Here is a 10907-nt window from a genome sequence, read left to right as displayed (position 1 = left end):
TGATAATGAATAGGCAATAAGCAAAAACAAAATGCAAAATTCATTTTATTTATTGAAACAAACGGATATGCAAGAATCAATAAAATAAATTATCTTGAAAGAATAAAAAAAAATGTGAGTGGTTTTTCTCTGTGTTCAATTTTCTTTATTTTTGGCTTTAAAATCAGTTTTCAGGTATTAAAATACAATTAGCTAACAGTATTTTATTTTCATCTGTTTCGGTGTGTTCTTTTTTCACTTGTCGTCGATCGTCATTACGTTATAATTACAATCTAATTTCAAAAATTTGTTGTTATATGAAATCGTAGGTATCATTTAAGTTGTTTTTTTTTTGTATATTTTGATTTTCGACTCTTCTTCTTGCATTTATTTAGTTATTGCTTTTGCTAACACAACGCAGAGAAAAAAACTGCCATCATTTGCTTCGTAAAATGACATTTTTTTATTATTTTCTTAATAGTTAATTAATAATTTTATTCACGATGAATCATTAATATTAGTATACTACCTTATATACCAAACATAACATCGTAACATCGTGTTTGTTGTTGTTTTTGTTCGCTAAAAAATTGTGTAATTTGTATATAACACTTTTCTTATTAAATCGAGAAAAATAAAAAGTTTTCATATACCGTTCATGCAATTTTAATTTCGATTTTAATTGCTGCGACAGCAACAGTATCGACATATCAATGCCAACAAAATGGTAAACACTAAACTCAGTCCGGCCGCAATGAATAATAATTTGACATAAGGTACTTCGGTATCTTGACCTCGTTTACAAATGGCTGGATCTTCGTCGGTTAAATAACGTGCATGTTTTATTAAATTTTCATCATCTATATCGAGCATTTTCAAATTGTCACGAACATTTTGCTGTAGAGTTTCCAGTGTTGATGTCATTGTTACATTTGGGCAATTTAAAATGCCATTACATACTAAATGTTTTGGTATACAAACGGCCGTATTTCCGGGACATTTAAAATCACAATCGGAATCTTTTAAAAACGAACGTGCCAAATTACCATCAGGATTACGTGGCAAATGAAATAGTTCAGTCCAAAGAAGACGAAATGAATTACGTCCCGGTGTACTATCGCCGGTGTACATTATAACAACCGGTAGCGGTTCGTTGTCATTGTCGAGTGCTCCTAGTTCAGCTGCCGATAAAATGGCTAAACCATGTGCCAAGCTCACATTTTCTGGGCAAATGACAAAACGTGGTTCAAGACGACCGGCCAAATAAACTTCAATGCGTGCCATATCACATGATTTATCGGTAAATTCAGCTTTATCCAAATGCATCCATAAATCACGTTCACCGGCCACCTTAAGCTCCCATATGCATTTCTCTTTTTTCGCATGTTCACCTTGCGGGTGATGATAGTTTATTTTATTACGAAATGGAAATGATAGTTCACCATCGGCCGATGGTCCCAATGTAATTGGTCCACACATTGGACCATGGGCGAATTCATAATTTGCCTGAAACAATGGACTTTGATTTTTAAAGTAGCTATTTGTCGAATGTTGACCTTGTACAATCATTTCCAAGTTCATTTGTTCACCCGATGAAATGATGCGTACCGCTCGTGGTATATCATCACAAAAGCATGCCAACGGTTCTTGAGCCTTTTCACGTTCTTCCCATATGATGAGCTTATCAACACGTTCTTCATGACAACGTGTACATGTGTTCATATTGTATGGTAGCTCTTTGAATGTAACCGATGTCACTTCAATGAGAACACGTGCATACAACCGTTTATCGGTAATGAATTTGTATTGACAACGTAGATCAGTGCCAGTGGCTCGTTTGAAAATCAATGTATTCAATGGCGATCGAACGTGGCCGTGTGAATGTTTCCATGCATAAAATACTTCATCGCATATGGTATTTGGTATGGGTTCGCCAAACTTTGTATTATTAAAGAAATCATAATGGGCCCAATAATAAAGTGAACTGCCACTGTAGCTTCCGGTTTTACTATCGAAACGTACATACAACGAACGACCCGTACTAACAAAATCAATTTTCTCCATTGGTCGCGAAAATGTGTCACAAAATGTTTTTATAATACGTGCCGGATCAGCACGATTTGAATCATAAATTGTTAACGATTCAGCACAGTCCATATCGATTTTGACAATTGGCGCTTCGATTCGATTTATTCGAAAGCTGTATGTGAATTGAGAAATGAAAATAAGCAAACGAACATTATTTGGAATTCTAGTAGAGACATAAATCTATCCATCATCAAATTTATTAATAGTTAAATAAAACATTCACACGCCTCTATTTCAATCACTCCCTCCTATTTTATTCGCGCAAAAATTAAGCGCTCACATACACTAAATTATCCGTTCCAATTCACTAATAACAATTTCAATGTGATTGATTTCGATTGCTTTGTCAACTATATACATATTACGAGGACCGAAAACGATCGAAATTAAGTGAACGCGAAAAAGCAGAGGCGGCATGATGGCGACATCAGCAGCAATATAAACAAAAAAAATTGGCAAAAGTGAGACGTTTCACTGGATTGACATGTGCGCTAAGGGCGAAATGTTTGCATAATGACACAATGTACGTTGCCTAACATCAAGGATTTTGCTTCGTTACATCAGATTAAAATTTACATTTGAGCGCGCGCTCTTCACACGGCCAAATTGTGCAAGTCTATTCTATTGAATTGTGTCAAGTTCTATTTCATTCTTTTTTCAACGACTCCTGTGTTGCAACTACGTAATTTTATTTTCATCTTCATCATTTTATTCGTGCTTTGCTGCACGTTTCCATCTTTCAGTCCCATCCCCGTGTACTCTTTCAATCTCTTGCCGCCTGCCTCAATTCAAATCTCGTTCATTTTTTATGAACCAATTCATATTCTTTTTCTTTAGAATTTGATGTCGTTAACGGTGTGGATAATTCATTGAATAAAAGATAATTGCATTAGCGTTCATTTGAACTATGTTTCCTTTGTGCAACGAACTGAACAAATGGAAAAATAGTCACAAGCGCATAAAGTTTTTTTTTGCAAATTATTTTTCGGTGAATGTGTTTGTAGTACAAGAGAAAAAAAACTTTGTACCATGTTGCATACTCATTCATTTCATGGCAAAATAATAACATAAATGAAAAAAAGAACATATTGTGCTGTCTTTTATTTACAGTTCAAACGAGAGTAGAAAAAAAAGAATCCCGTTTTTTTTTTCATGCAATAATTTCATAAGCTAATGTAATTTTTCCATTTATCTCTTTCTATCTCTCTTTTGCACGCATTCTTCTGCCAAACACACTTGAAATATCGTTTTTTTATTTGTTTACATAAAGCATGTTGAATATGGCTCAACGATTTGTGTTATACTAGTTGCAATGCTTTATACAAACCTTGGGAAGTACAAACGAACGACTTCGCCTTCGTTTCCTTGAATATGATAGCTGCACGTTGTGTTTGGTGGATACCAATGTGCGATGCTCAAAAATATACCCTCCGATGCATTTGAATCCTTTAGCGCGTCCGAACTGAGAATCCAATCGCATGCACCGATACGACTTCCAACTGTATCTACGTGACCCGGCCAATTGCCGACATTAAAATGAAATCCCGTATTCAACAGCGGTCCCGCCGGAGATGATACAAATTCCACAAACATATGCTGTGATGTGCCTGTGATTATTAATGGCCAACAATTGTGTGTTATCGCTTTTGACCTAATTCGGTTTTTTTTTTCTTTATTTAAACTAGTAACTTTTTTATTTTGCTCTTCTTTCATTGTAATTGAATCAATTTTGAATGTTCCTTTTTTTTCTCCAAATATGATTGCGTATTTTTGTATTTCGATTGTCGAAAACAATGGCGAAAGAATTATCGAATGGATTTGTAAAAATGTTTGTTGTTGGTGTCATAACACACTTACCGATTATACTGTATGGAAACTTGCCAACGCCACAAAATTTTCCAATCAATGGTGCATGCTCATCTCGACCATCATAAACCGCCAACCAATCGTACGGACAATGATTGGAGCCAGATCCTATTTCACGCATTGGACATGTCATAATATTTTCGCAACTGCCAATAAAATTCGAAATGGAAACAGAATAACAACAAGAGAGCAATAAAAATATAATAATCACCAACAAAAGCAAAATCAGTGTCATCTCTCTCTCTTCCTCTTTCTCTCTTCTTTCTTTTTCTTTGTCAACTGTATTTTTTGATGATTTTTTTTTTCGTTGAAACTTTACATCTCTGTATCGGTCTCTCCGATCGAAATTCACTTAAAATCCAACTAGATACAGAAAATAAATGGCCAATGGAAAAAAAAGTAAAACAGTAGCAAAATGTTGCAACAAAAAATTGATGTCTATTGTTATATCAATCCATCAGATTTATTTTGGGCAACGTGTTGCAATAAAAAAGTGAATATAAATGCTCAACCCTTTTTTTATCGAACATTTTGTGATTTAGTGTCTAGTGTCTGCTTCTCCATATTGTCAATCAATTTCAATTAAAGCATAACCGAAAACGGAAAACACAAATTGACATAATAAATGTCGGTGTGGATGAGCATAAACGACCGAATGAACGAACAAGAAGTGGATGTTGCTGTTTTGGATTATCGCTCGCGTACTACTTCTCGCCTGCATTGATTGACACCATTGAAATATATAAACACTTTGCTCGTTCAGTAAACAAATCAAGTGTACAGAGAGAGAGAAAGAAATGGGAGATTACATGATGCCCATTTATTCCTAGAAAGAGAGAGAGCATCGCTCTCTACAACGAGAATGAATGCCGATTTATGCGGCCATAATCAACTGCTATCACGTCGTCGTCGTCGTTGTCGACAACAACACTACATTTGTATACATACATAAATTTATTAGATATCCTACACCTACCGTTGGCCATCCACAGAAAAATGTTCGTTTTGCAAATACAATTTGATAAAAGGTTGTCGCGTATGCAAGCGATATCGGCAGTTAAGCGCCCTCGGATACAGTCCCGGATAAGCTGGTGATTGTACGTAACATGTTTGAAGACGACAATCACGAAATTCTCGTTCACAATACGATCTGTTCAGTAATTGCCAACAGTATTAAACAATATAACATAATAAAACGCATCAATGAAAATAAATTCATATATTTCTTTCATTTTGGCCATTGCTTGTCAATTTGGCCATCGATGAGTTCATAATGATTGATATGTGTTAATATGAAATTGAAATAATAACATGTTTTTTCTCTTTCTCTGTTTTACTCACCCTTGAACTACCTCGCCTCTTCGATTTGGATAGAGTTCGGGATGTTGGCCATATCGCAAATACACCTCAATCTGTTGTTCGGCTCGTGAATCGAACGAGAAATAGGTCTAGCAAAAAGAAAACAAAAAAATAAACAATAGCAATCATCATCATAGTATCGCTGTGAATCCACATTGAACAAGACTTTTGACATGAATGTGCATAAATGTGAAATTAATTAATTTGGTTGTTCGTTCAATTTATTGAATTACCTGATCCGTGTAGTTTTCCGCAAAAAAGATGATTTTGACGTAACTGGTTTCACTAATGAACGTTTGTGGTTGTTCGGCTTCGCCGCAAAACATTCCCGGTTCACGTCGATTCGATACATCGGTTTTTGCATTTCCATCCACAATCTGTCGATTTTATTATTTTTTTTTTTGTTGCCGCATAAAACGAACAAATTCAGTTTGGTTAACAATGTTCTTGAAACAATAAATTGATTTTGAGGATTGAATTTTTGTTTCAACAAAGTGAACAAAATCGACAATGTTCACACAAAATGATGTACAAACTTTATCAAAAAAAGGTTATCAATAGGTCGTGCATTGCTTTCTTTTCCCATCGAGAAACATACTTTTTCGAAGGAATATCGAGAAAGAGCTTTTATTTAACTCCCGTTTTAATAGAAACACTATTTATAACGAGACTTTTGCCTTAAGTCCTTGATATATATCGAATTGGCAATTTTACAGAGATAAAAAAATGTTGGGAAAAAGCGTGTATTCACTCCCATCCATTAAAGCTTGCCGACGAAAATGAAAATAGCTGATCTCATCGAAAATTCACAGTTTGGTTTAAAATTGATCGAATTTTCTCATTTTGCAAAAAAAGTTTCAATAGATATCGATAAGATTGGAGATGGCTAGAGTAAAAAATGGCACACGTCGAAAGAAAGAAAAAACAAATTCCATTTATAATTCATCTATCATCGTAATGCAACATTATAATGATTATCGAGTATGTATGGTAAATAGAATTGAAGGATAAGTCTTTTCTTTTTGCTTTCTGTATTTTTTCTCGTGTTGCTTTCGATAGAATGGCTGCAATTCCATTTGGGAAGTGCATAAGCGTTTTGTTAGAACAAAAGACAAATTGTACTTGAGACAAAAGCACGAGTGGCATTGAGACGGATCGAAAGAAAAAAACGATATAAAAAGGAAAAAGGGGGGGGGGGAACAAAGTAAAGGTTTCGGAACCATTAAATCGAATATTTAATGGTAATGGCATAGATTTATACACATACAAAAATCTCAATGCCCTGCTCGAATGCAATTGCTTCGAATGTTCATCATTTGCCAATTATTCGCACGAGCGACTCTTTTGCTCATCATCAAGATATATGTATATATATATTTGGTCGTCAGCAAGATTAAAATCCAACAGAAAAGCTACATTCAAATCAACAACAATCGAAAGAAAACGAAGCGCGAGTTCAGAAAAAGAGAAAGAAAGGGAGAGAGAGAGAGTCTAAGAAAAAAATAAGTGAGGAGTCGACACATAATACATATATACAGATTTAGTGGCGCCCATCTTTCCATCACAAATGGCATTCATGACGCAGTATAGTGAAATTTTCCGCAGTTACACCAGTTACATGGCATGGATTTTAAACTTTATTCGGCAACAAAAATATAGATTGGCATTTTTAACGCTAGCGCACGTACTTTGATTTGTTTACAATCTTCTCTCTCTCTCCTCTCATTTTGTCTCCCCCCCCCACTCTGCATTCTCGTTTTTTTGTGGTTCTCGATTGTTTTTGCATGTAAAGAACCAGTGAAAAAATGGAAAAAGCATAGCAAAATGAGAGAGAGCATGAAAAATTGCCGTGGCTTACGAATTCGATTTATTGAATCGCCTGGAATTTTTCCTGCAGAGAATGTTTGTTTGTTCAATTTTTTTTATTCAAATTTTGCCTATCGATGGAATGAGATGGAATGAAATTGCTGCATGATTTACCTGCAAATATCCGCCATCACAGTGTGTTGCATTTAATATGTTTCCGACTTTAAATTTTTTGAAGCGAATTCGTAGTACCCAATCACGTGGTGTACCGCGATGGCTTCGAAATCGGTATGTGCACAATAACGGTCGATTTCGATTGGCATTCGTTAGTTCGGGCGATGAAACATCCTCGTAAATTTCCACCGTTTTATTACAATGGTCTTTAATATCAAGCACCCCTGCTTCTCCTCCCCTTGATGCTGTTGTACCAGATAGCACTGCGGACGCACACACCGCGAGTACAAAAGCAAGTGCAAATGCAGAGAAAAAGAGTGAAAATAAAAGCAATTGTTTGGCATAAAACGTTGTAAACAGCACAAATAAGCAAATAAAATCAGTTATTCTTTTATTTTTCTCCCGCTGTTCGCTCACTTACCTCCGCTCCTTTTTTGTGGCAATGGTTGTGTTGATGGTGCTATAATATCGTCATCACAATATGCCAGCGCAATAAAAATGTTTAAGCTAATTAAAATCCAGTATAAATGCTTGTGTTGAGCTTTCTTTAAACAGCTGGGTCTCTGTCTATTCCCTCCGATCCTTCGAAGCATGCAGCTCAATGGCGAATGTAGCGCAGATGATATTATTCTCGTCGTCATCGTTTTCGTTGTCGTCGGTGATGGTGATGATGATGATGACGCCATAATTTGTTGAAATGACATTGAAGCTTGCATCATGCACTCTCTTACAGTTGAAGGTTAAAATCGAACAATGCAACAATTGAAGAATGAAAAACGTCTACAAATCTTGCATGCACACACACACACAATTGTCCGCGTTTCAAACCAACAATTTCAACAAATAAATCCTTTCAAATACATACGCGGTGTATTTTGTTAAGAAAAAATAAACACTTTTTCAACTATATAATCGTTTAAACGAGTAAATACATCGAAATTCGTTAAACTCTTAACTAACAATGACCGTTGTGAATGTTCTGTCTCTGCTTACACTTTTGTCTCCCTATTGTCTAACACAAAATTTGTAATTTTTTTGTTTGTTTGTCTAGTGCAACTCACAGAAACATAAAAGCAATTTTGAGCACACACAAAAAAAAAGAAACCATTTACTATCTCTGGCCGAGCACACACAGAGAGAACACTTTTTCTTTCAATGGATTGGGAGATTTCACGCTCGTACACCATAAATCAAATAACATCCATGTGTATAACAGACATGGACCAATTATTCATCACTTTCTAGCGCACAGCACACATTTTTTTTTGTCTTTTGTGTCACATTTCAACATACAGAGGCAATGGAGCATCAGCTGTATTAACAAAGCAACAATAAACGGAAGAAATTCATTTGCGTGTTTGCACTTGATGCTATTTAATCGAATGAACCGACTGATAAACCAGCGGATCCAACAATACCGAAGCCGATCTTCAACATGAACAAAAACGTGAAAGAATAAAAAAAAGACAAACAAATCGGTCTCTCTGTCTCTCTACTTGGTCGGTGTATGTGCGGTTGTTTTTTAAGTGTTTCTCGTTCAACTTTTGTGTGGTAACAACTTCAATCGGGTGTGAATAAAATTGAGTCGAAATTTAGCTCTTCAATTATATATGGGTTTTGTTATCATCAATTTTAAACAATATATAGTATGTTCTATTTGAATTATTTTGGCATTTTCTTAAATATTTTAATCATTCGTCTGTTTGGTTTTTATTTATGTTTAGTTTTGTTTATTTGTTTTTGTTCGTTATTTCTCTTTGTCGATTTATATAAAGTCTCACAACCAATTTAAATGTCTAAAACACTGTCAACAATCGAACTGACGATAAATGAATGATATGCTAATGCGCGTCGCTGTTTTTTGTTGTTGTTGTAAATTTAAAGTGGAATGCAAAATTTTCCCTTAAAAATAAAGAAAAATCATTTGTGTGATAAAATTATCTAAAGAGAATGAACACAAGTGATTTGATTCGTCAGTTTTCTTTTATTTGTGTAGTTTTTGATGATGGACAACTCGGTTCTCTAACAGCGTTGAATTTGAACAGCAGCAGTGGTGGCGGCCGTAGCTTGAGCATGAAATTGAGCGAGTATTTTCATTTAAATTGACTGTGTTGCAATGAAATCGAATCGTTCCGTAACGGTGGTTTTTTTTATCTTTCTCTCCCTCTTCATTCGCGTATCATTCGAAATGCAACAATCACATTCGCAGCGATCCCGACGTTAACGAAACGACGAACGAATTACATGTGTTAAATGATGCGTTTGTATGTTTTTGGGTAGCGTTGAAAATACACGCAAAAATAAATGATGCGATTCGAATAACGACGACGTGTTTCAACAATTTCGGATTTGGATTTTTGTTTGGCTATTTCACGTTCTTGAATATTTTCACAAAGTCACCCAAAGCACAAATGAATTTCACTATCCCGAAGGAATCAGATAACAAAAACTACGAATTTCATCCCAAAAAAATGTATGGCAAATTCGCAAATCAAAAACCATAAATTGATTAATTATTTTGAAAGTGTTTTTATTTATTTCGAATGATTTTTTGTCTTTCAGTCTCTTCTGTTATTCATTAATTTTCGATCACAACGGCGAAATAATAAACATGTACACTAGCAATCTTTAGACGAATAAAAAAAACAACAACAAATCATTTCAGCACCAAGTCCGGTGATAGAGCGTGAGAGCAGCAAGAGCACCACAAAATAAGTAAAAAGCAAAGCGAAATCAGTTTGCAGAATGCATGTTATTCTTTTTCAACTTTGGATCCTGGCCTCTCTTGTCATCATGTCCGTGTGTATAGCATGCAGCTATCGCGCGGTATTTGATGTTTTGTGTATATTTTACACACTGTAAAAAGGCCAACACATATACACGCAACCACACACACACACACACATGCCAATACACCGATGGAAATTTACACACATGCTAGAGATAGAACCGTACATCGGTATCGCGTAGAATTTTGAAACGGGGGCAAAACCATAGCAGTCAGCATCACATAATCATGTTATCATCTTTACGAGTGGTTGCTGAAAAACGGGGGAAAACACACCGATGAGCGAATAAGAATGAATTGGATAAAATGAAATGCGAAAATTGGTGAAGAGAGAACGAAAGAGCGAGAGTCAGTTAAACGAGTAAAAAAAAATAATTCAAAAACAACGAAGAAAAAACGAGGGAAAAAATCGCAAATCAGCCAGTTTGAATCTATCTTGATGTAGGAGACTGTTGAGCTATATGTGGTGCGTGTAGTTGTGCGCGCGCGCTTGTTCGCTTGTTGGGTACACACTTTTCCATCTTTAAGCCACACATTCACAGTCAACCACAACACACAGGGCTACAGAGCTACAGAGAACTTTCTGCCCCGACTTACGGCTTGAAATTTGTGATAACCGGGAGCAAAACATCGTAGTGGCGCATCATAACAATCGGCATATAACTTTGGTGACGAAGATATGAAGAGAATGACAGAGAGAAGGCGAGAAGGGACACACGCAGTGTATGTTTCAGCAAAATCGACGTTTAGTAAAGTATGCGTTGGCAACGTTTAACCGAGCAACGAAAAAAAAACAACATCTACTGCAAATATTTACTGTATGCGATTGCCTTTGTTGTTGCGTATG

The 10907-nt window shown here is 35.6% G+C and overlaps 1 protein-coding gene across 1 annotated transcript; it reads right to left on the bottom strand.

The window, feature by feature from the left end:
• Positions 1-115: 115 nt before the first annotated feature.
• LOC116336662 lies at positions 116-10018 on the bottom strand. Its single transcript, XM_031760658.1, has 8 exons — positions 7694-10018; positions 7273-7535; positions 5526-5669; positions 5275-5381; positions 4910-5083; positions 3925-4079; positions 3395-3674; positions 116-2179 (listed from the first exon to the last, which is right to left on the bottom strand). The coding sequence occupies exons 1-8, from the start codon at positions 7989-7991 to the stop codon at positions 658-660; spliced, it is 2943 nt and encodes a 980-aa protein (XP_031616518.1). The 5' UTR covers positions 7992-10018; the 3' UTR covers positions 116-657.
• Positions 10019-10907: the final 889 nt, after the last annotated feature.

The sequence above is a fragment of the Contarinia nasturtii genome, unplaced genomic scaffold (genome assembly GCF_009176525.2).
Source record: "Contarinia nasturtii isolate CC-2019 unplaced genomic scaffold, AAFC_CNas_1.1 Cnas_scaffold_187, whole genome shotgun sequence".
NCBI classification, from domain to species: domain Eukaryota; kingdom Metazoa; phylum Arthropoda; class Insecta; order Diptera; family Cecidomyiidae; genus Contarinia; species Contarinia nasturtii.
This window is presented reverse-complemented; position numbering and strand designations above follow the sequence as displayed.